The sequence below is a fragment of the Parasteatoda tepidariorum genome, chromosome 2 (genome assembly GCF_982258835.1).
Source record: "Parasteatoda tepidariorum strain Cologne lab strain chromosome 2, Ptep-v5.0, whole genome shotgun sequence".
Classification (NCBI taxonomy): domain Eukaryota; kingdom Metazoa; phylum Arthropoda; class Arachnida; order Araneae; family Theridiidae; genus Parasteatoda; species Parasteatoda tepidariorum.
Genome location: NC_141756.1, coordinates 39,289,212 through 39,316,123, shown reverse-complemented (window position 1 = coordinate 39,316,123; position 26,912 = coordinate 39,289,212). Strand labels below are relative to the sequence as shown.

Genomic DNA, 26,912 nt, shown 5'->3' with positions numbered 1-26,912 from the left:
TCATAAAAGTAGACACTTGTGGACAGGCCGGGTGGGAAAGGGGCTCAAAATGTTCGATGACGATTCTAGCATCGAACAACAAGTGTTTCTAGTTTGTCCTTTCGATAGTTTTTAAATGTCGGTTCAAAAAATCGTTCCTCGTATGATGTTTATCGTCTGATTTTGATTGTCGTTAATTTTGGAGATTTACTAAGTTGAATTATACCTTAAAGTTGGACCAATTATGTTTCTTGGACGTCGAGGAATTATATCTTATCTTGTATATATCTATCAAATTGTACAGTGCTAATAAAAAAACAAAGACAAAACAAAAAAAAAAACGGACCATTTAAATGCCGTATTTTTAAAATTCGATTTCTCAAGCACTAATTGACCGATTTCGTTCGAACTTTGTATTTTGCAATGAAAAATTATTATATTCACAAAAAGAATGTAAAAAGCTAGACATCTTACAATTTAAAATTTTTCGACACTAATGAAATAAAATAATACATATTTACTAAGCTATTTTTGGAATTGAATAATTTTTTGCGGTAATAAATTTTATAATTGCGTGCAAATATTTTCCCACTTTGCTTTAAAAGGTAACAGGAAAATTAACATTAAGGGGTCTAAACTTCGGGTCGCCCCCCTGAGCAAACTATTGGGACACAAATTTCCGATATTTTAGGGGTCAGGAAATCCAATTACGTCTAAAAATAGGTATGTGGATTCAGGGAAAGAACGTTTTTGCAGCTTGTTAAGTGACGCCAGAGGGCGTATGTGCCAGGGAGAAAATAGTAGTGTTAGTAGAAGTAGATGCATGTAACTGCAGCGATGAACCATCGCCACATCTCTCAATAAAAATTGTTTTGTTTGTAACCAGTCGCCTAGAATTACTTATAACCTCTTCATACAGTCCACGCTATCGACGACCTGACAGTTTGGTCGTAACAGCCGGAGTGCTAATCTAGCAGAATTAATCGTGAATTAATTCAACATGGCGACTGCTACAAAGGCTACTACGTCGCTCGAGTCTAGCGTCGTTCTAACAAGGAAGCGAGCAAGCATCAAAGGTCAAATAACTAGGCTTTCGAACGTGCTTACCGATGAAACACCAAATCAAAAATCCCTTGAAATCAAACTCAATTCATTGAGGGGTCTAAAAACGAAGATCGATGATCTTCGAAACGATTGCTACAGTATCTTATCCGATACAGATTTAGCAGACTTTGAAATTTCCCTAACGGAAATGGAGGACAACGTAGAAGCAATTGAGGTAAGCTTCTTAGACTTAATTATTCCACAAACTTCTAATTTGAGTTCAAATTCTGTTTTGAATGAACCGAATACTAATGCAAACATTAAACTTCCTCAAATTACTTTACCCCAATTTTCGGGTAAATACACTGACTGGCTTACCTTCAAAGCTCAGTTTACTACCTTAATTGATGAAAACAATCAATTAAGTGACTCTCAAAAACTGTATTATTTACAATCATCATTAACTGGTACTGCAAAACAATTACAGAATGTAGATGACTCTTATTCTTCCTTGTTTAACGCATTAAAAAACAGATATGAAAACAAACGACTGATAGTAAACAGTCATATAACTGAGTTATTAAATTTAAGTAAAATTAAATTTGAATCTTGTAAGGATTTAAGAAACTTAATTGATAATTTACTTAATCAATTAAGAGCATTAAAGCAACTTGGATTAGAACAAAATAAATTATCTGAGACACTAATAATGAACATTGTTTTGCAACGCCTTGACGATGAATCAAGAAAGGCTTTCGAAATGTCTTTAAATTGTAACGAATTACCCACCTGGGAATTTTTTACTGAATTTGTGTTAAAACGTATTCAAGCTCTTGAAAATGTTCAAAAATGTATTTCCGTTTCAAAACCGAAACAAGAAGTAACCCCCAAACATAAAAGTTTCGTTTTGCAAAATGATAAACATTTCTCTTGCTCTATGTGTCATCAAAACCATTTAATATATAAGTGTAAAAAATTCATTGACTTATCTGCTCAAGAGCGATTGAATAGTGTAAAAAAATTGCATCTGTGTTTTAATTGTTTGGGTAAACACATGTTATCTCAATGTAAAAAATTAGAGTTTAAATGTAAACATTGCTCTAGAAATCATCATTCGACACTTCATGGGGCTAATTTCTTAAAACCCGAAGTTGAAAACAAAAATAATCAAATATTAGAATCCAATTGCTCTAATTTAACTGAGATTATTCCAAATCAAGCAAATATTGAGATGAGTAATATGAGTGGAGGGGAAACTAAAACTGTCACTTCCTCCTTCGCCCTTTCTCAGAGCTGGCAGAAGGCGCCGCCAAGCAGTTGTAATGCCTATGATACTTACTCAAATGTTTTGCTTTCAACTGCTTTAATTTATGTGCGAGGAATAAATGAATGTTTTTATCCCTTTTTATGTATTCTCGATAGCGGTTCTGAAATAAGCGCTATTACTGCTGATGCAGCAAAATTATTGTGTTTAAAGGAGAATACATTAAACTCATTAATAACTGGAATTAATGGGGCAACTTTGAATGTAAATAAATCGATCTCTGCTCTTGTTTCTAATAAAAATAGAGACTTTACGAAAGAGATAAAAATGCTGATAGTGCCTAAAATTACTGAATTAACCCCTGCTAAACCGCTTGATGTTTCTAAAATTAATTTTCCTCAAAATTTGACTTATGCAAATCCTAACTTTTTTAAGCCTCAACGTGTGCAAATCTTGCTTGGCGGAGATATTTTTTACGAACTATTACGAACCGAGCAAATAAAATTGGAAAATAGTTCAGTCATTTTACAGAACTCTGTACTCGGCTGGATTGTAACGGGAAGATTGGGCACTAAAGATAATTGTAAGGAATACAAATGTCACTTATTATCACAAGATCACACTTTAACTGATTTGCAAAAATTTTGGGACCTTGAGTCTCTAGGAATAAAGGATGAACCCAAATGCTTAGAGGGGGATGAAGCACTATCCAAATTTAATGAAACAATTAGTTATAAAAATAAAAGATATGAAATCACTCTCCCTTGGAAAAGAGATTGGAGGGAATTGAACGATAATCTTACCGTCGCAACTAAGCGATTTAAAGGTCTTTTAAATCGTATGACTTCAAATGAAAAATTGTATATTCAATATAGTGAAATATTGCAAGATTACTTAGAAAAGGGAATTATTGAGAAGGTTCCATCCGCTTCAGATACTGTTGATAAACCTGTGTTTTATTTACCCCATCACCCAGTTTTCCGGAAGGACAGTGTTTATACCAAGTGTCGCATTGTTTTTGATGCTAGTTCTTGTGATGTTGGTGAACTTTCACTTAACGATTGTCTCTGGACGGGAACGAACCTTAATCCGAATGTATTTCATCTTTTAACCTTTTTCCGAATGAATAAATTTGCTATTTTAGCGGACATTGAACGTGCCTTTTTGCAAATAGCATTGAACGAAAATGATAAGGACGCATTAAGGTTCCTTTTCACTCTAGACGATCCCACTAAGTCTGAAAATACTCAATTGCAGGTATTCAGATTCAACAGGCTTCCATTTGGAGTCAATGCAAGCCCTTTTTTGCTCTCAGCGACTATCAAGCACCATAATGATAAGTTCAAGAAAATATATCCAACAACTTCAAATATTCTTGATACTTGCTTTTATGTCGACGACATTGTAGCTGGTGCAGATAACTTGTCTGAAGCCTTCAAAATTTCTAGGGAAGCTGACATTATCATGAAGGATGCTAGCATGCACCTTCGTAAATGGGTTTCAAACGACGAGTCACTAAAACAAATGTGGGAGGAACAAGGATTCAGTACTCTTCCTCCATCCTCATCAGAAAGCCCAAAAGAGTTACACAAAGTTCTTGGGATGTCCTGGGACACAAAACTGGACATTTTAACTATGGAAGTTAAGGGACTACTGGAATTTCTTGACTTGAGAAAAAATACAAAACGATTTGTGTTGCAAGCAGCAGGTAGAATATTCGATCCCGTAGGGCTAGTAACACCTTACACCATCAGATTAAAGATTCTTCTCCAAGAATTATGGTTGCGTAAGATCTCATGGGACGACGATCTTCCTTCAGATATTCAAGAAACTTGGAAGCAGTGGTGTATCGAAATTCCTGAATTGGCTAACTTGCAAATACCCAGAAATGTATTTCAAAATTCTGATCACTCAGACTTTGTGTTAGAATTGCATGCATTTGCAGAGGCTAGTCCAAAGGCTTACGGTGCTGCCATATACTTAAGAATTAAAACAGCAAATCAAGTAACTGTAAACTTAGTGGCTTCCAAGAGCCGTGTTGCACCCCTTAAGAGAATTTCTCTTCCTAGGTTAGAATTGATAGCCGCATTGCTTGCTTCACGACTTGCACGTGAAGTAAAGAAAGTATTAGATCGGAAAGGAATATCTTCTATTTATTATTGGACAGACTCTCAGATTACATTGTATTGGATAAAAGGTTCCGTATTTAAGTGGAAACCCTTTGTAGCAAACAGGGTTAAAGAAATTCAATCTCTCACTGATCGAGAATCTTGGAGTCATTGTGCTGGATGCGACAATCCAGCAGACTTAGTAACTAGAGGAATAAGTTGCAAATCTCTCATCGAAAATGTCACCTGGTGGACCGGACCAGACTTCTTAAAGGAATTAGTAATTCCTAAGTGTGATGAGACTCTGAACATTCCAGAAACTGACCTACCTTGTGAAGAATTGAAAAGGTGCTCTGCTCCTGATCCTAATGACATTCAATCTGTTTCTTTAATTACCACCAAAGATAGATCCTTTTTTGAACAAATTCTTAACCTTTCTAACAGTTTTGTTAAACTAATTCGAATTTTATCCTTTATTTTTAGATTTATTCATAATTGTCGTAATCCAATATCTAGAAATAAGGGGTTCTTAACCATTGAAGAGAACAAACATGCAGAAAATTGGCTTCTGCTTTCATTGCAGTCAGGTGAGTTCCAAGAGGAATTTAAAAGGCTCAAACAAGGTGAACCAGTTTCATCTAGGAGTAAGTTATCTTGTTTAAATGTATTTTTGGATGAAAATTCTCTAATTCGTGTTGGTGGCAGACTTAGAAACTCTGATTTATCGAATAATAGTAAATTTCCCATTGTGCTGCCTAGCAAGCATAAATTAACTGATGTAATTTTGAATCATTATCATTTGAAGTATTTTCATTTAGGTGCACAAGCACTCTTATTTCAAGTGCGACAGAAATTCTGGCCGCTTAACGGCAGAAATAATTGTCGTAAAATTGTTCATTCTTGTGTGATTTGCTTTAAAAATAAGCCCGTAAGTGTCCAACAAATAATGGCCGATCTACCAAGGGAACGTGTCACTCCTAATTTTGTCTTTAATGTGACAGGGGTTGACTTTTGTGGACCCTTTCTAGTAAAATTTAAAAATCAGCGTAAAGGAGTGTTGAATAAGATTTACGTAGCTGTTTTTATTTGCTTATGCACAAAGGCTATACATCTTGATTTTGTTTCAGACTTAACCACTCAAGGATTTATAGCTTGTTTGAAACGTTTCTTTGGTAGACGAGGCAAATGTTCGAAAATCATGTCAGACAATGGAAAGACATTTGTTGGAGCAAATGTTGAGATTAAAAAACTTTTGAAGCTTGTCACTTCCCGCAATGAAAACTTGTCTAACTTTCTCTCAAACGAGAATATTGTATGGGAATTTATACCCCCCAAATCACCTAATTTTGGGGGCCTTTGGGAAGCTGGGGTGAAGGCTTTCAAATTTCATTTCAAACGAGTAATAGGTAGCCAAAAATTGACGCTTGAAGAATTTGTAACTATTTTAGCTGAAATAGAAGGAGTTTTGAACTCCCGGCCCCTCATTCCATTGTCGGCAAACTTTGATGATTTTCGGACATTAAGTCCAGGTCACTTCATAATTGGGAGACCAATAAATGGCCTTCAAGAACCTCTACTTAATGATATCAAGGAAACTCATTTGTCCAAATGGCAAAGGGTAACTAAATTTAGTCAACAAATTTGGCAATTGTGGAAGAAAGATTACTTAAATAATTTGCAGGGTCGAACCAAATGGAAGTTTAGTAAGGACGATGTAAAACAGGGTACTCTTGTTTTAATGAAAAATGAGCAACTTCCTGCCACACAGTGGTCAGTTGGAAGAATAGTGGAAATATTTCAAAGTAGGGATGGAAAAATAAGAATTGTAAATGTACGTATGCCTAATGGTAAAATTTTCAAGAGAAATGTCAGGGACATTTGTATATTACCTCTTGAATGAAAAAAAAAATGTTTTTCTCATGCATATGTTTTTGAAAAGAAACTATTTGAGTGAATTAATTTGGTTTATAATTATATATGTATATTAATCAGCACATGTTATCCTACTGTATTTGTTCTCAAATTGTATGTAATCATAGCAAATTTAGTTGTTCATTATTTTTTATGATTCTAATAGTATTTATATGTTCTATGTATTCTGTTTGTTAGTTATATTGTTTATTGAAATTATGTAATTGAATTTCAATCGGGGGGGAATGTTAAGTGACGCCAGAGGGCGTATGTGCCAGGGAGAAAATAGTAGTGTTAGTAGAAGTAGATGCATGTAACTGCAGCGATGAACCATCGCCACATCTCTCAATAAAAATTGTTTTGTTTGTAACCAGTCGCCTAGAATTACTTATAACCTCTTCATACAGTCCACGCTATCGACGACCTGACACAGCTGATTTCTTAATCTTAATTTTATCTGTTTAAATAATAAGATATTTATAGTATAAAATAAATTTTGAATCTCTAAATAATACTATATTTATGCAAAGAGTATTTTAGAATGTTATATTATAAAAAATTTAAAGTAGGAATTATGTCTTACAAATGTTATTATTGTATAGACGTATTTAGCCAATTATTTGTGTACTAGAATGGAAATTTAAGATCTCATTTGAATAAAATAATTTAAATTTTCATACACAATATTAGAGACCAAAGCAAAACCTTAAAAAATATTCAATTAAAAATTTAAATATTATTGCGGAGTTACATTTCCGAGTTATAGTTCTTATCAAAAGTGTATATATATATATATATATATATATATATATATATATATATATATATATATATATATATATATATATATATATATATATATATATAGGAAGTAGTAGATGACTATAGTAGTATTTAAAGTGTAGAACAATAGTTTTAATAATAATAATAATAAAAAGATTCACATTAAAAATGAAGTGTTATACGTTCTCTAAGTTAAAAATCAAGTAGCAAAATGTAAGTAGTCATTTCCATTTTTCCACGCTAAAGCTATTGTCAAAAATGCCTACTTTTTCTGAAGTACCAATTTAGAAACCACAATTTTATATAGCACATTTCTTGAGTATTAGGGCTATAGAGTAAATAAAAATGCTTTTAAAAATCATGATTACTACGATTTTCAGTAAGTGAACTTTTTTATAACTCGGCAGTATTTTTCTCTATTTCTTTACGCAATCAAGAAAAACCACTTTCTAGTACCGAAAATAACATTTAAAAAGTGAAATGGTTGGTGAAATTTTCACTTTCCGTCTTTTATAGAAAACTCTTCGCGATTGGGGGGGGGGAAGAAATGGGGGAAATATTTCAATATGCGACAACTACCTCGACACACCCTTCGTTTCAATTTTGCCCTCTCTCTTTTCATCCGTATCCAGCAATATTTTTTTGAAATAACTACCCCACACTGTTCGTTTCACGGCAAGGCAACTCCTGTTTATAGCTTCCCATTATCGTTAAGAAGTTGTAAGTGATGCAGCGCGATGAAAGCGCCATCTGTTGTGGCACTTTGAAAATTAAATTGACACCGACCGTGAAAATGATATTAAAAAGAAAAAACACCTCCTGCCTTTTCAGTTTCTGTAAAATTGAGATTTTTTCCCCCCTACTCATAGATTTAAAGAAGCGTAAATTGTTCGAAAAAAGGGTATTATATTTAGTTGGCTAAATAATCTGTGATACTTTGACTTATATTTAACCAATTCACATAATAATAAAAGTGTTTTTACTACACTTTTAAACGTTTTACAATATAATCATTGTTTTTATTTTAGATAAAAATAACCTAATAAGTTTTTCATCGTATAAAACTTACGTTTAAGCTTTTAAATCTTTATTTACTATTTGTTTAGGATTCAATCAAAATAAACAGCTTCATATTCGATAGAAATGAAAAAAAAAATTTTTTTACACGCACAAAAAAAAATAAATAAATAAATAAAAGACGCTGTGTTAGAATGTTATTTAAAGACTTCGTTTTTTTCCAACATGGTTCTCAGAAACACAAATGAGGAAAACATTTACAAGTTTTTGTTAAAAAGTGGTTTAGTCAAGTCAAGAAAAACAACTTAAATTAAATTAGGAAGGTAAATTTTGCTTTCACAATAAATACATATTAAAAGAAACTCAGTTTAAAAATAGAGTAAATAAATTAACAATGAAAAAGGAGTACATGTATACATGCATGTTCCAAAAATGATCCCCTAGCAACCTTTTGACGCAGAATTTTTATTAAACATATTTTTCATACTTTTTCAAACATTTTGTATTAATCTATGACAAAATAAGTGAAAAATATTACATTTCGCATTTTAATAATTCATGGTTATGAAATACATTATGAAATACAAACACATAACTTTTGGTAGCTTTTAAGGTAAAATTTTCCAAACATGGCTCACTTCCAAATAATAATTGTTTTCAAATGTGTATTTGTCCGTAGTTATTTAGATCTAAGAGAAACAGTTATTCATCAGATTTTTTTTTACTTTTAAAAAACAATTGTTCATTATTTTTTTTAATATGAGTGAAAAAATTTTTTCAAACTACTTTTTTTTGGTTTTTATATTTTAGTACGCACCAATATAATTTTTATAATATAGCACATTTTTTATATGAACAATTAGATTGTTTTTTATAAATAAAAATATACTAAAATATATTTTTGCTTCTAATTAGAGCGTCGGAAAAATATACATAAAAGGGCCACTGATATCCCAAACAGCATCAAAGGATTAAGATTAATTATTTGTATATCATTTTAGGTTATTATGTTACAATGCTCTCCAAAAACCAATCTCCAATGCTCTTATGTTACAATGCTCTTTCTTTTCAAAAAGAGAAAAAAAATCAAAAACTTAATCATTATTCAAGAAAAAGTTTCCTTAAATCTCGTTGCTTGTACGCGTCTCGTTATAAAATTATTATCTGGTAAAACAAGTGAATTAAAAGCTAGTAATTCAGGCGTGGCGACAAATCCTCTAAGCTGTCTCAACTACTCTTGCAAAACTAATAAAAATATTTAACGCCAAGACTACTTTTTTGCTGATAAAAAAAAAGGAATAAAAATAATCGAGGTAGAATGCCTCGTAACTCGTCAGGTGATTGCGATATCATCCAGAGAAGCGTCACATACGTTCCGAATTAAAGTCATTTTCTGCCACCATTTAAGCAGTAACGTTACTTTTTAAGTGACAACCACCGCTCCAAGAGACGACCTTTTCCCTAAATGAGAGTCCTTAACGATGTCCAATAATTCAAGTTGAACCTTTTTTTTTCCCTCTCTTTTTTTACAAACTTTGTTCCTTTTATATCGTTTGCTACTTACGTGCCATAACTTTTGGAAGCTTTTACAGTTATTTCACTTTAAAACGGAGAATGGTTGCTTTAAAAAGATTTTTCAGAAATTAACTAACAGTGATTTACAGACATAGATGGTTGCTTAGTTAAAGAATGTTTTTTAAACAATTTAATGAAAACGAGATCTTTCGTATTCTTAACCCTATTGAATAGAGTGGAATGGCAACAAGATCTGTCGGTTACAGTGACAAAATGTTTTTGGTGATTTAAGTGGTTAAGTTCTTCAAAACTGACGAGAATTAGCAGAACCAAGAATAGTTATTGATTTTAAAAATAAATGTCCGACATAAATGATTTCTTACTAATAATGGAATACCTACAAGTGACGTAGTTTGGGTATCTCGATCCTGATTGGTTGTTAAAACGTAGCTTTTGTTTGCTTTAGCAACTGTATTTTCATTCTATTTCGATCAAGCCAATTCCGTAACGCATCAATTCTCTTAAGTGACACATTCTATATTCTTTCACAAAGATGTCAATTTTTCACTAAATATTTCTTAATTAACACTAAGACAGGCACGAAGACATGTAGAACATAAACAAACTTTTTTTTCCCAATGCCCACCAGAGTTAACATCCCTCTTTCAGGGGCACCATATTAGGTGGGCCAACGTCGCTCCCACAGTAAGGACAGATAGTACGGATAAGGAAAGAACATTCATGCCTTGCCTGGGATTCGAACCCAGAACCTTTCTGATGCAAGGGAAGTTATCTGACCCCTACACAGACAGGTCGGCACATAAACAAACTAATTTTGCAAATTCTTTATAGATGAAAAGAGTGCTGTCATTTTTTTATAATTGTTTTGGAATTTTTTTTTAAAAAAAAGAAGAGGAACTCTGTCATTAATGAATATAAACTAGCAATTAATTATTTTCGTTAGAATTGTTAAAATTAAAATAAATTTCAAAATATTTGTTCATTAACTATTGTGCAGATGTTTTGTATTTGTACCAATTGATGTACAACTTTTGTCCACGTGAATAAGACCGTGGCAAATAAATTTGCTTAAAAACAAAGTTATATTTAACTCAAAATTCTAATTTTTACGTTGGATCAATTGTGTTATATTTAACGAGTACTTTTAATCAGAAACAGATATCGGAACTACTATTAAAGCAGTATTTTAGTTTATTAGTTTTCTACGATTCCCCAAACAATACTCAACAGTGTCTCATCCTTTTCAAAGCGAATGGCGCCGCCAATAATTGGAAAAATGCTATAACAAAATTCTTACCTAAATATCAAACACCTCTTAGCGAGCACAGTGCCATCTGCCGAATTACCGACATACCAATTAAAGCAAGATACCCAATTAGTCACCTAGGCAAGGGGGAGAATTATTCTTTTGATCTCAACCACAGGTTGGTCGTTGGTGATCACCATCAAGGGGCGGTGACGAAGAAACGGCGAAGTAATTAAATTGGCGGCTAAATATTGTCATTAAATTGTCGTTGGCAGGTTTTGATGATGGCCAACTATTCATCTTTTTTATCCGCAGCTTTTCTGTTCTTCTTGCGACACATTATAATTATTTTTTGTTGTGGTTATGTAAAAGTGAGGGAAATATGGTGGACCCCTTAATATAATTTTATTACTCCTTGCACAAAACTAAGTTTTCGAGAAAGGAATTAAAAAGCACCTGTTCTAGAAAGAATATAAAGAAATAAAGCAGCAGCAAAATATAAAAGCAGCTGAAAGTTAAATATATCCGGAATTAAAGTCAATTTAGAAAATTTATCAGTTGAGCGATTTCATTTTTCAATTAAGAAAATTAATAGGTTTAATTTTTTCTTTGCCTTTTTTTTATTCTTTTAAAGAACGCATTTAAAAATCTTTTTAAAAAGGCAACGTTTTTATTTTATTGGGTATTACATTTGTTTCAAGCGAATTATCAATTAAAAAGCATACACAATTAAAAACGTATCGCTGATTCCTTGAAACAGAAAAAAAATTAATGAAAATATTGAAATATCATTCGAATGTGGCGTAAAAATAAACTAAAATATACTTCAAAGCTGGCGCGAAATCCTATTTTAAGCAACGTACAAAGTTCAGTTGTAGATTAAAGTGAAGACAGTCCTAATGACAAACTCATTAACATTAAAGTAACAAAAAAAATAAATAAAAAAAAATTCTGCACTTACGACTCTATATTAATAATAATAATAATAAAATATTTTCAAATAATATACTTTGATTTGAGAAGCAAGTCGTGTTAATATATATAGGGTGTTAACAATAAGACTAATGATGGGTGTTAACAATATGACCAAATATGACCAATGATTTAGGAAATTAATCATAAAATATTGAGGGAGATAATAATGAATGGTTTGCTGGTGCAGCTTAAGAAACTTGATATTTTTATTCAGAAAGTTTTGAAATTAATTACAAAATTTATCCACACCTGGCGCTGATAACTGGAAAAACTATCAGCAAACCTTAATCTTAATTGCAATTTTCATTATAAATAGTTGCAAGAGTGGCAGTAATACGTCACCACGTTATTGCAAAGGTAGTTGTTTTTAAAACATTGTTTACAGTTTATTTTAATTAGTAGCAGCAACTGTTGACGAGCTTAAAAACTAGTTTCTACTATTAGTGAGAACAAATGTCTGGTTTCAAAAGCAGAAGGCATCAAACCAAACATTTCAATCTACTTCTGTTTGTCTTCAAATTGTTTTTTAAATCAGCAGTTAATTTTGGAACACTGGGTAATTAAAAAAGTTTCGTTGTAAAAAAAATAATAATAAATTCGAACAAACATGGTTACATGTCGATTATATAAAGCGTAGAAAGCTATGTATATTTGCTTTAAGATATAGATTTAAACTCTTATTACAGAAAAAAATACTGTAAAGTTACATAAAACAAATTTTTCCTTTAATAATCGGAGGAATAAATTTAATGAAAAATGAATGAAAGGAATGAGAAATAGCGTTGAAGCAGAACGCAGTTCAGAAAACAAAATTTTAAAATTACTACATAGAATACAATTATTCAGGTTATTCTTTTACAAGAATTGAATTTTCCTCAAAAATAAGACAAAAGAGCTTTAAGAGGCCATCAATTAAATGACCAGGCTATTCAATAACCATTATCTCATACTTTTTAGTGTTTTTAAAAGGGTAAAGAGACCATTTGTGGGGAATGATTGTTCTGCTAGTGCATGACGAATGGAAATGAGTCCTGAAAATGCCATTTTTATTTCATTTTAAACGCTGCTAGTTGATAGGTTCGAAATAAAATAGAAAGAGAAAAAGAAAAATACTTAAACATCGGGCGTGTGCTTGTTTGATGATACAGCCCGTGGTCTACAAATAGGCCGCCTACGTAAGACTTTAATGGAGGCAGAATAAGTTATTTCATAAATGGTGGATGTATAAATTACTATGCAGTAACGATCAATTATTGATTTTATTCCATTTTATATTTAGATATCTATATATAATTTTGTTGTTAAAATGAGAGTTCATTTAGATATCTAAATTTTTTTTGTATTTAACTAGTTTTTGATCTTTATGAATATATATTTCCATTATAAAGTAATTAACATTTGTGCGTTTTTAAGGAGAGTACAAAAACTTGGATTAAAGAAATTATATTTTTCTTAGGGAATTTTAGAATCGATAAAGAATAAAAAGATATATGTATATGTATATATATTTATTTTTAATTACTACATGTTTTCTGAACTTAATATAAAACTAGTTATTATAATAAATTATATTAAATAAAAAGTTTCTATGAGCGATTATGTGAGATTTTATTTACATTAATCTTCATTAAGACTGCATTACAATTACTTTAAGACTACATTAATCTTCAGCAGATTTAACTAAAAATTTAACAACCTAAGAATCAATAATGCACGCAGAAAGAATTATTGATTATTTTCATTTGTACGTTAAATGTTATATTAAAAGAAAAGTTCCCTTAGAGTGAGCTTAAAATTCAGTTAAGCAAAAATTAAAAATGCAACAAATTAAACTCTTATTTGTAATAGAATCTACGTCAGTTGTGTTTCTTCCGTAAATTTTACACAATAAAAATACAAGTAGTTTCCGCTGAACACTGGTCTTATTTTGAATCTATCGAGGTTGCCTATTTTCTAATTTACCATCAAAAGTTGAGAGATATTTTTATGAAAAAAGAAAAAAAAAACGATAAGAAATTAACGGCTTCTTTAATAACAATTCTCTGAAATACTAATGCTTCGTTGTAATTTCTTTTGGTAAGTAAATTCATGGGAAGGGGGCGGAAGCACTTGACAACCACTAAGACAATAAAAAATAGGGGAGGTAAGCATAAACTTGCAGAGTCACGCCACTTCCCCGAGGAAGCCTGAGTATCGAACACAATTTCTCGAATAAGATGAACACAAGGAACAGTTCCTCTACATCCTCTCATTCCCACATCGTACTTGCATCGGCACGCGCAGACGAGAAATCATCCTCATTCTAGTGCTCTTACGAGGCCCTATGGACACATTCGAACCAGACTTTCTTCTGTAAACATAAATCATAATACTTCCGGAAGCTGCTAAATGGATGGTATTGTTCCCCGAAGGCCGAAATTGCGTTGTATGAATCATCTGGGGACTTCGGAAACACTTTTCGAATCAGAGAAAAAAAAAATCTTATGTTTTGTAACAGCATAGCCAAAATCATAAAAATAAAGTTGTTAATTAGTATTTTGAAAGAATTGAATCGTTATCGTTTGACAGTTGCCATTAATTGTTCAATCAATATCGTTCTCTCTCTTTTTTTTTATTAGTATCATAGTTGAAAAGCAAATGATTTTTGTATTCTTCCACAAATGAAAACGAGAATTAAGTAAATATATTATGCGATAATTTGTTTTTAATGTTACAAGTTAGTTTCAAGCTTTTTTTTTTCTCTTCATGAACTGAATTTCAACCATTTAATGGCTCGAAGTGATTTAAATGAGCTTTTCTAATTAATTAGGAATTACAATTTATTCACGTCAACATTTACACTCATGAATGTTCATTTCGGGATTAAAGATATTTTTTCAATGCTTTTGAAGTTACCTATCCATCAAATATTGAAGTAAAGCAATTCTGATAAACATTTATGTTGCATTGAATATTTATGATGCTGGAACAATTAATTGTTGAGAACCATCTCTGTAATATCAAGTTGATATATTATGTTTTAGACAAAGGAGAATTTGAAATTTCAGTTCTAAAGATAATAGCTGCGATAAAACTCCGGTTTTTAAACTGTTAATAAACGGTTTTTCTTACAATTAACAGTTTTAATATCATCTTATTTATGGTTATTTGAATGTAATTGTTCGAATATGTTAAAATAACAAATAAATTATTATTTAATAATTTTTTCCGAAGAATTTCTCGCATTGTACATTGTTTTAAAAGCGCATTTGAAGATATAAAATTTTTTTTAAACATTAATTTTGAGCTATGTACTTGTTCGTAAACGCCTAGTTTTACATCTGAAATTTTTTATCAGATCTACAGTGAATATGATAAAAATTTTTAGATGTGAAGTTATTTTAAGCCTTTAATATAACTTGAAACTCTAAATAATTGCATAGTGGTGAAGAACTACAAATTATAAGTTCTATTATTTTTAGCTTTTTTTTAAGCGTTATTTTACGTTTCCTTTGTATTTAATCCTACTTATCTAATGATTTTATTATCAGCGTAACTTATTTCTTTTGGTAAAAAATTAAGACTAAAACAAGTTTTTTTTTGCAAAGCTTCCAATTTTTTTATTAAAAAAACAGCCATAAAATAAATGTATATTTTTTAAAGAAAAGTTAGAAAATAGATAAGGTTACGTAAAAATAAGTTTTAATGGGAAATAAATTGGTACGTTGAATTTTTATCCTTTTAAAAACTTTTCCGTTTCCTAGACGCTTAAGTAATGGATATACAATCAGAAAAAAATTCCTTACTGAGAAAAAAAAAAGAAACGCAACTTAGTCTTTTTCACTTTTCTAATAGTTTCTATTTTCTAATAGTTAAGATTAGAAGATTTGTAGTGCTGAAAGTAATATGTTCTTTCGAGAAATTAAATCGTTATGAATGATAACTGATTAAAGTTAGATAAAACTTTACTAAGTCAAAAGATAGATAAAACTTAATTTTTGTAATAGCATCGTAAATTTGAAAATTATAAATTCCTTAGCATTTTTTATAATCTTTCACACGCGAATGAATGCTTGCAAAGATAAATAAATTTTTTTAATAAAATATCAAATCAAATAAAAATAAAACTTTCAAACTTACAGTGAAAGTCTTATAATGTTATATGAATTTATAATATGGCAGGCATAAAACTATTTCGTGTATTTGGCATCATTGTGAGTTTAAAATATTAATATAGGGTATATTTCGCATGCAAAAAGTCTACAAAATTTGCATCATTAATCTGTTGAAAGACTCAAAGTCCCATTTTTTATAATCATTACTATTACTGATACTTTTTGCCAGTACAAATTTGCGAACATTGTATTACAAAATTATTTGATTTTGTTTGGATTATAAATAAATGCATATTACAAAAATGTTACAAGTCTCATTAAAAAAAGATCTGTTTATATATGATCTAAACACCAATATAACTACTAGTTTCGATTTTTTTTTGTTTTTAATAATATAAAGATTAAAAGAAACATATAAAATCTTAATCCGACGTCACATTCTTTAATATAATGTTTTCAAATGTTTATAAATACTAAACAAAAAAAAGATGAATATTATAATATAAAAATATTCTACCGCCAAATTTATATAGTCCTGTCTATGTATTGTAATAAAAAGTATAAAAAACTCTGGAGAATCTCAAAAATTTTGCCTTGGTTTATAGTTAGAAATCATAAAACACATATTTATTAATTTTCTGAAATTTGATATTACGATAGACAACATACTTAGAGTGTCAGATGTTTCCTTAAACTTATAAAGTCGACAGTATAAATTGAAAATAAAAGTATTAGTATTAAATAGAAGCATTTGTTGTTTATGATAACTTAAAGCAATATTTTCGCTTGTTGATTCAAACTATATTGGAAGCTGCTACTTTCCAATATTTAGCGAAAGTTTTATTTCGAAATGGAGTGAAAAAGAATTTAAAAGTAATATGTTATTTCCAACAAATAGAAGCATAATCATATGCTCTTTTTTACTCACGACACATAATCACAACTATTATGATTTGATAAAACGAAAATACACGAAAATATTATGGCAACACGTAAGAAATAAGCAAACGATATTTTTTTATTTATTTTTAAAGAATTTTTTTTTTATTTGAGCACCAGAAGGTGGAAAATCTTTCACTTTTCGAAGCTTCTCAATTATTCGTCGAATATTTGCTGTATCTTAAAACGTGGGCGGTTAATACCTAGTCAAACATTCGATAAGCTCATTTTCATTTTCTTCCAATAAACGTTTGAAAAAGAAGAAAACACGCTAGTTCACGTGTTATGAGAAAATAATATTAAATATCTTTTGCAGAAGGGAAACAAGCGTCTAGAAATTCTAAGCATGTACATTATTCTCCATTTTTGGACATTTTTTTTCTTCTCCTTTACAATCGAATAAGTGCGTTGAATTTTGGTTAAGATGATACCGCGCGTTTTTAAACTATACATCTTAAATGGATGTGATGCAACCACCATGTTTAAATATTTATTTAGTACATTATTACATTATAATAAATTTTTGAACTTTTTTTCTTTACATTCAAATAAGAGGGTTGAATTGATATTAAAATGATAACACATTTCTAAAATATACATTTTATGTAGATGTTACACTAACTAATATTTAGTGGTTTGAAACTACGTCAGTCGTCATTATTTTATTTTTAATAAACATGTAATATTTTTATAAATCACAAATCAATATTTATTATTGAGAACGCAATCTTATTTTTTCCTAATTCATCAAAATCACCAAATACTTTTTTTCCATTATTGTATTTTTAGCTATGGTTACATTTCCTTTACGTAATCATTTCTATAAATCTAATTTTAGAATAGGAAGGTTGAAGAAAAAGTAATTTTCAAATTGTTCGGTTTCAGGACTTTTATTTTGACTACATGCAAAAAAATTAATTTTTTTAAACTTTCGATCTTTTTCAGAATTAAAAAAAACTTTTTTATAGCAGTATAAAAATTTTTCCCATCCAGTAATCCATAATTACAAACATAAAAGAAAAAATAATAACAATTCTAATCTTGAACGAGCTGCTCTTTCATTTAAAAATGAAAAGAACCAAAAATTATAAGCGAACAGTAAAATACTAATAAAAAATTATCTATAAGCCAAGCGCATAGAAAACAGCAACGTCCTAGTATTAAAGCATTATTTATGGTATTTAAAAAACATAGATCTGATTTCTTCTTAAATCATTAAATTGGGCAATAAAAGAAGAATAAAGTAGGAAAAAAAATACTCAAAAACAATTCTCAAGACTTTATTTCGAAAAACTCAATCCCGGTAGGCTTATTCCCATAAGATTTTTCTCTTTTTTCTAAACTATACTTATTTAGAAAGAAATATTTATTTTTTAAAGAAATAAGCAATAAAAACAGACAAAAACTTAAGATTATTTAAATGAAACGCGAAATTACCAGTAAGTTTTTGAGTAAGTAAGAAAAATGTAAGTCACAAGTAAAACACGCACAACATCCAAAGCAATTTTCTCAGAGGAGTTGAATTTTTCATGTCTGGTTATATGAGTCTGAAACTTTAAGCCGACAATAACAATAGACATCTAGTAGACATAAAACAATGGACCAATAAAAAAAAAGGAAAGCAAATGAAATATGACACTTTCTGTTGAAGAAATAGTTAATCTAATATGACTTATCGAACAGGGATACATTTTTATCAAGAGGACAAAACTTACCTCGATTTGGCATGAAACTAAAAGTACTTTTATTACTTTAATCATACTGTTTGAAAAAACTTAAAAACAAAAAACTATATTCCTGTGTTTTTACTTCTTATAACTTGTTTTTATTCTATGATCTTTTTTTTAATGAAAAAACTATGCTTGGAAAATACTGCTGAATTGTAAATATTAGTTTAGTTTTGTTTCTTGTTACGTTAGGTAAAGTGCAGTGTTCTAATATTTCTGTGACTTTTTTGTTTTTGTGCGTTTATTGTTAAAAATGTTTTTACAAATACAGTCGTTCAAATTTGGAATTATGTAATAATAAATGAGGCTGTTGATAGTTGCACAATATAATCGTATATAGTCCTGAGATAAGAAAAAAAGCAAACTTTAATTAATAATATTTTTGTGACTTGTACACTGAGAAAAGAAGTATGGTCATAACTATAAGTATATGGTAAAATTTACCATGTTTCTGGCTCTATTCGAAAAGCAAAAACATTGCGCTATTTATCGAATAGCTTTAGTAATGATTTTCGCAAAATTAACAGTAAAACATGGTTTTTATAATCTTTGATAAATTTTGATAAATGTCCTAGAATTTGGTAATTTTATCATGGCACGTCAGAGCACGGCATCAAAACCACCAATTCGGTTAAATTCACTTTTTTTGTATTTTTTACTAATTGTCTAATAATAAGAACTATAAATAATAATTTTGAAAACCAGAATTTCCTGTAAACCGTTACCATATGAAAGTAAAAGTTATCAAATGAATAACAGCATTTTTTTGTTTTCATTAGCAGAGTTATGATTTTTTTAAACAGAAATATTACCAGACAGTATGCTAGTTGTACCAGAATCTTTTTTTCCTTCCAAATATGATCTTTTCTTTAAATTAAAAACAATATGCTTGTCAAAATAATGCTGAATTTCAAGTATTTTGTTTTGCTTCTTACTAAGTTATGTATGTTACCCAAGTTATCTGCAGTGTTCTAATAGTTTTTTGAATTTTTTTTTCTTTTTGCGCTAGACACATGTATTATAAAGAATGTTCTTTTCCATAAATATAGTCACTTGCATTTTGAGAAAAAAAGGCTTAAGACTGTTGCAGTATTTAATCCCATAAATAGTAGGATCAAAAAAAAAAAAAAAAAAAAAAAAAATCCCAATTTTAATTAATAATTTTTGTGATAAGAAGTTTTCGGGGAAATTTGAATTCAAATTTGCTTTGAAAAGAGACATTGCAATCAAAATTAAAACCGTACTATTAAATATTCATATACACTGAAGAGCCAAAAAAAAACTGGTACAGGAATGAGTATGCAAATAAAGGGGTATGGAGCCAATCAAAGTACAGTGTTGCGATCGGCAACGCGTTTATAAGACAACGAGTGTTCAGCACAGTTCTTAGATCGGTTACTGCTGCTACAATGCCAGGTTATGCAGATTTAAGTGACTTTGAACGTGGTGTTATAGTCGGCGCACGGGAGATGGGACATAGCATCTCCGAGATAGCAATGAAATATGAATTTTCACGTACGACCATTTCACGAGTATGCCGTGAGTATCGGAAATCCACCTAAATCCCCAGATATGAGCATTATTGAACATATTTGGGATACCTTGCAACGTGATGTTCAGAAGATATCCCCACCCCCTCTTACACCCACTGGTTTATGGACAACCCTGCAGGATTCATGGTGTCAATTATCTCCAGCACTACTTCACACATTGATCGAATCCATGCCACGTCGTGTTGCGGCACTTCTGCGTGCTCGCGGGGGCCCTACACGATATTAGATAGGTCTACCAGTTTTTTTGGCTCTTCAGTGTACTTGCTTAATTAATGTCTTGCAAGTATTTTTTTACAAGACATAGTATAGAAAATAATACAAGCTAATAACCTTTGATCTAAAGAGCGGATTTCCACATACTAAGATGCAGCCATCTTGGTTAGACGGGTAGACCACTAATACGCGTGTTTTAACGCCTTTGCCGTCGGGTTAACCGTGGGACGTTTTCCTCACCGTGTAACGCAAATGCGGGTTAGTTCCATAAAATAGTCCTCCACGAATGCTTGTTTGTCCCAATGTTTGATCCAGGAGTTCCCTTCTAAAACCGGCGTTGATTCGCCATCATGTATCACTTTTGTAAATTAAAGTGAGGGTCAACTATCTAAATTCTTCAAAGGTCTTAAGGCTAATTTAATCATTCGGGGCTTTATTTATTTTATTTAATAAAAGTCGTTGAACTGCCGATTTAAAGTTTACGCCTACCGTAGTACAAATCTGTAGCCTTGTAATTTGGGGGAAGAATTGGGAGAAATTAGCCTTTGTTGAGGACTTTTTGATGGAATTAACCCGCATTTATGTTACCTGGAGAGGAAAACCTAGAAAACAACCCACGGTTAACACGGCAGAAAAGGAATTTTAACCCTTGGTCCGTCTACCACTGGGGATATTTCACATCACTGTGGTTCGTGCGACCTGGGTGCAAAATTCATATCATATATTCAACGTACAAATGAAAATCTGAGTCACCTCATAGAGAGGCGAGGGCTCTATCTCATGACCCACCACAGCTTGAACAGGAGTTTTCTTGTCTTCTGGGTTGGGCTCAAAATTATAAGGATATTGAAAGGTTTAAACTCAGAATGGGGTCTTCTGTTCAACGCTAAAATAAAATAAAATAGAAAACAAGATAATTACTTTTAACTCTCTAACTTAGTCATATGTCATCTTGTGGTATTGCATACTAATTGAAGATTTCGAAATTACTATTTCCAAGTGTTTCCTAACAGCTAGTTAAAAATATTGTTAGAACTAATTCCCTTTCATTTCCGGGCACTCTTGACAAAGTAAGATTGTTGAAGAAAATAAGAAAAAAGATAATGGATAATACTAAATTTTTGAGAAAAAGAGTTAAATTAATAGGCAATTAAGTGAACTGTGAGTAGATCCTTTGAGTCTCTGTCGTAATTAGACAAGAATGTAAAAGAGTTTTCTGAAAAGAGTAGGTTGAAGTAGAACTGTCTTTTTTTGAAAATGCTATTTTAAAAGTGACGGAAAGAAGAGTTGAAACTAATTATTTCAACTAACTTTTTCAGTTAAAATTTGGACTTTAGTAATGTTTCTTTGAACAAATTAAGATAGCTTCTGAGCCTTCTTTTATATCATTGAATATAAATTAGTTAAGGTTATTTTTTCGTCGTAAAAAAATTCACTTTTAAAAAGAGAATTCAGTTTAAAATAATGATTGTAGGAAGAAAAAAAATTATTTGGTATGATGTGAACACCAAGTAAAATAAAAAAACTCAAACATTTAGTTTATAAAGCTGTGAAAAAATTGAAAATTGCTGTAAATATTGAAAATTTCACATCAATAAGAACAAATAATTTTTATTTAAAGAAACTTATAGTTGTAAAGAATTACAATTTATCAGACAACGTGAAGTTGAATGAGTAATTAAAACAGAAAATGACGTTACACATTCATTAATTCATAAAACAAGTAAATATCTGTCTTATTGTATTTTTAATGTTACAAAAATTAAGAAGAAATCGAAAAATCACGTTTTGATTTTGTAATATTTTAAAATAACGGTTGTGAAATATAGAAATTTATTTGATGGATCGAAATGTAATTAAAATTAAAAAAAAAGCTGCTTTTAAATAAAGCCGATAAAAAAGTGACGAAATCAAGATAGAAAAGTTCTGCAAGGATAATAATAATAAAAATAAATTGAGAAATAAAATTAAGAACAAGAATAAAAAAAACACGAAATTCAGAAAAATTATAGAATTAAGAACGTAAATAATTTAATCTATTTGATATTCTGCAGTTAAATGTGTCATTAGAAAGGCCATTTCTTATAAAGTTTATAAGAAATCGTAAAAAAACGTTAACATAGCAAATAATATTGAAAATTTCAGAATAATAATATCACGACAATAATAAATTACGAAAAAATACATAATTCCTTGTCTGTAAAAAATGCTTTCCCATAGTCTAAATTCCCTATATATGATTCAGACTAATTTTTAAAATAAAAAAAAATATTTATAAGACTTAATGTATATTTTAACATAAAATATTATTAAATTATTACTCTTATTTTCATACGCCTAAAATGTGGTATGGGTTTGATTAGAATAAAATAACTTATTGCTTATTTTTACAATAATAATTCATTACGAATCTCAGTCACGGGCACTATTACTTTAGCGAAATGTAATAAAATAAATAACAAGTGAGGCTCAGGTTGAGGCTCTAGCTGCTTTTCCACGTAATTTACTTTGCAGAACATATTGCTAAATGAAATTAAAAATTATCATAAATAAATGAAAATTCGAATAAAATAAACAATTTTGAAAACGAAAAAATAATAATTTAATTAAAAAAATTAAATAAATGGAAACTTAAATAAATAAAAATTTAAATAAAAAGTTTTTAATCATAAAAAGTTTTTTTTCAAATAGAACTTAAGTTTTAAAGTAATTATATTTTATTTTAAAGTGCTACAATGACATTAATTTTCAAGGTAAAACTCGCTTTGCAATATAAAATAAAATTAGTAGTACATTTTTAACTTTAAAAAATAAAAATAAAACTCTTAAATATGGCAACTTTGTTAATCTCTTTTTAGTCCAAAGCAGCAATTTTAACAGCAGCATTTCCATTAACTATTTCTGTTCTTAAAATAAAAAAAAAAGAACCAAAAAAGTAAATCTGAAGCTGCTTAAACCAAATAAAATTCTCAATCTTTTATTTAGTTAGAGGCTTTTCCGTTCAGAATAGTTCTACGGGTTTATTTTCTGGCTGTCAAAAGTGTCAGAAAATCCGGGTCTCTCACGACATTGAAATAGCGGTCGTTTGTTACATTGCAAGAGAGAATTCCTTTAAGGATCTAAAAATAATCCATTTTCCTTTCACAAAATAACGCAATATTATAGAATTACAGACCTTTCGTGCCTAAACTTTCACCTCCTCTAAATCACGCAGGCTCGAGAAAACATTTTTCTTTAATTATCGCAAATTAAAAGTTATTCCTTTGGAGGGATAGGTAAGGGCCTTTGTCCCCTTCTACCCATTTCAGAACATGTAGCGGTTATGAAACAATGGTTACTATCAAAAATTTTTAAAACGAAGAAATGCTGTCACGGGAATTCTTCCTCAGGGCAAGAACAGCGTTAAAAGAGAATTGGAATAATTATTCTACCAGATTATTTTCCCTTTCTGTAATAATTAACGCCAAATCAAGAATATGTGTTATACTGGAATCGATGTATGTATTAGTTCAAAATCGATTAATGGTTATTCACATAGAATAAACGGGAGCTTCGAGATAAAGTTCGGGCATAAGTAATCGGGACATTTTATTTTGAGACAGTTCTTATTTGGTAATTAGTAGCCTCGTTATGAACTTTCGCCGCATTTGCTGAAACGGAGAAATATTAAATATGATATTTTAGAGTTTTTTGATCTTTGTGTGCATGCTGAATTTGAATAATTATGGATCCCTTGGGATAAGATGGAATAGTTTAGAAATATTTTTCAAAAAGAGAAAAAATGAATTCCTTCTGTCTATCGATAATATCATTCTTGTTGACCGAAAAGTTTTTCGCTTTATTTATGTAGTGCTTCATTTTTAACCACTTGAGGTGGCGAGACATTTTTGGATACCCTTACCAAATGCCGTCTACAGCAACTTACTGAGATGCTTTAATTGATGATCCTTTATAGTAATTGGAGCATTTTTTTCTGTTTAAGTGAATACAAACCACAAACGTTCTTGACAGCACGTCGTTGGCAATTTTTTGACAAAAGCATCTAGACATGCGTGGTACGTATTTTCAGAGCAAGTGGATAAAATAATATTTTATTGAGTATTGTTGACGTGGCATAAATAAAAATGCAACTTTATTTAGAGCAAAATCTCTATACATTCTTTTGCACTATTGTTTTTCACACAGTGTCACATTTTCTCTTATATTTCTGACCATACATTGGAAACATTTTGAATACACTACTCTACAATAAAGGACGCGACACCTGCAGTTTAGCATCAAATCCGATTGCGTGCTCGGAGGTGTTCATCTCAATATAGGATGGTAGCTTTACTTAATGTTACTGGTAAATTGGACGCCAGAGCCTCAGTTTATAGGTTTGCCTCGAAGCTGTAAATTTGCATAAAGCGTGCAAAATTGAGACTCATGTTTGTATCAAATCCAATTGCATACCTGGAGGTGTTTTTTCTGGCATGGCTTGTTACCGTTACATATCGTTACTGCTAAATTTTACGAAGACACCTACTTGTGAATTTTGGACAATTATATCCTTTTTACATCATGACAATTTCAGATTTAACGAATATGCAAGAACTACAGCGTTCCGAGTCATGTAGCAAGTTCTCTCAAGTATAAGTCTCAAAATATGGATGTAAAATGTCTTTTCCAGCCTGTTATCTAACTACCTTTAAAAGCGAAGAAACAAAATGGTGGGATATGATTATCAAAGTCCTAAACCTCAGACGTTCAAAAGCCTGACTTCAAAAACACCCGGAAGTGCTGAATATATAACAACGCAAAATTATATCAAATTTTTTTCCAACATTACTTAATCACGCATCATTTTTAAAAATTTAATAATATACATTTAAATTGTCAGTTACATTTTCAATAAATCATTCTATCTATTTTAAAGCGATTCTTTAACAAAATAAAGAATTTATAAGCGAAGAAAAATGTACGAATACTATAATATTTTCTCTTCCACTAATGACTTGGAGCCTGCATTCATGAACTCATACTTAGAATTTTAATTAAGGTAGTTTGGCGAGAATCAGTCACGCCAAGTCTTAAGTCTCAAAACTAGAAAAAGAAAGCCTGTAATGAATGGCGACACCTACCAGGCAAGAGTGCATCATTAAGTTGGGGCAACAAACTCCCTCTGTAGCAGCTAAAGCGAATAAGAATTGCCAAAGTCACACGTTATTCGCCGGAATTTATTTATCTTCGATTGTTTCAAAATAATGATAGGCCCCCGCTTACGGAAGTAGGCGTGATTTGGTGTCTTCTCTTTTGCGCCTAAGAGGTGATGAAATCACGCCACCGTCATCCAGGTGTTTCCAAGATAATTTTTTTTTTTTGAAACCTCCACCTTCAAATGGTAATTGTTTTAAAACATGTATTTTAAATTACAATAAAGTGGTTTTTATGTAGCTATACTGTGGTTAAGGTTTGTCAAGGTTAAAAAAAGGGGTTATTTTTTTTAGTTTGTTATTTAATTTCTGAAAATCTTAAGCCTTTTTTATTATTATCTTTTATTGCTTTTAAGCAATGCTACTTAGATGGATGTAACAAAATTTCATTTTTAATTTGAAGGTTATTTTTCTTTCTGCTTCACCTAATGGGAAAGCTGGGATACATACTAAACACAATGGAATGTTGTTTAGTCGTTTACCAGATTTTTCATTGTGGTTTTTTTGGTTTTGTAGCTACTTTGTCAATAGAAAACCTCGTTTTCCTTTTCTTTCTTTCTTTATTCTTTACATTATTAGAATCTTCTAATAATGTAAATATGTACTATCCTTAAAAATACACACATAAACAGATGCTTAGAGGTTGATTCAAATAAGGTAAACCTTTTCATATATGTTATTATTATTTTCATTTTACGCTTCGATGTTTTTTCCTTTATTTAAAAATACGGCTTATTACTTTTTGTCGAATAAGTTTATTCATTTAGAAAAGAAAATTCGTCTAATAAAACATTGCATGGATTTATATATGGAAAAAAAAAAGGAATAGAAACTTATCAAATATGTTTTAAAAGTAAAACAGGCACAACAAGAAGAAAAAATCAAATAAAGGGTTAACCTATTTTGTAAAGAGATTTAAACATGTCCTGTAAATCAAAATTTTGAAAAATGCAGAATAAACTTATATCAGCCCTCATTAAGATGAAAAGAACACTGAAAACAATTGTCTTCTAGAGTTAGATTTAAAAAGGGACAGGTCACATAGGCCGCAGTACTGATCTGGCTTTAAGTAAGATGATTTCCTGATAAATTGAAACAGCCTTAACTTTTTAAACGCGTGCTATAGTTTTTCGCCCAGAGGTCACGGACTCCCTAAAAAGTTATTTATTTAATTCCTTGAGGTCTTTAGTACCACAATTTAGTAGTAGTTTAAGAGTAGATTTCATTTATTTATTATTTAATTGTGTGTGAGCTGTAAGTTAGAATTTATCTCACTTTGTTTTAAAAGAAAATGATGTGGATTTTAGACTGCTATGACAATATGATGGAAC

General features: G+C 30.4%; 2 protein-coding genes across 3 annotated transcripts in view; one reads left to right on the top strand and one right to left on the bottom strand.

Moving 5' to 3' along the window:
* Positions 1 to 26,912, bottom strand: part of LOC107443647 (plexin-B) — a 600,640-nt gene that overhangs the window by 243,489 nt on the left and 330,239 nt on the right. The gene's annotated exons all lie outside the window — the stretch shown is intronic.
* On the top strand, positions 980 to 6,295 carry LOC147815237 (uncharacterized). The gene has a single exon (XM_087156546.1). It carries the CDS (start codon positions 980 to 982, stop codon positions 6,293 to 6,295), a length of 5,316 nt encoding a protein of 1,771 aa, XP_087012672.1.

Excerpts from the sequence above, each read along its gene's own strand:
- LOC147815237 (XM_087156546.1), top strand. The coding sequence starts at position 980 with ATGGCGACTGCTACAAAGGCTACTACGTCGCTCGAGTCTAGCGTCGTT.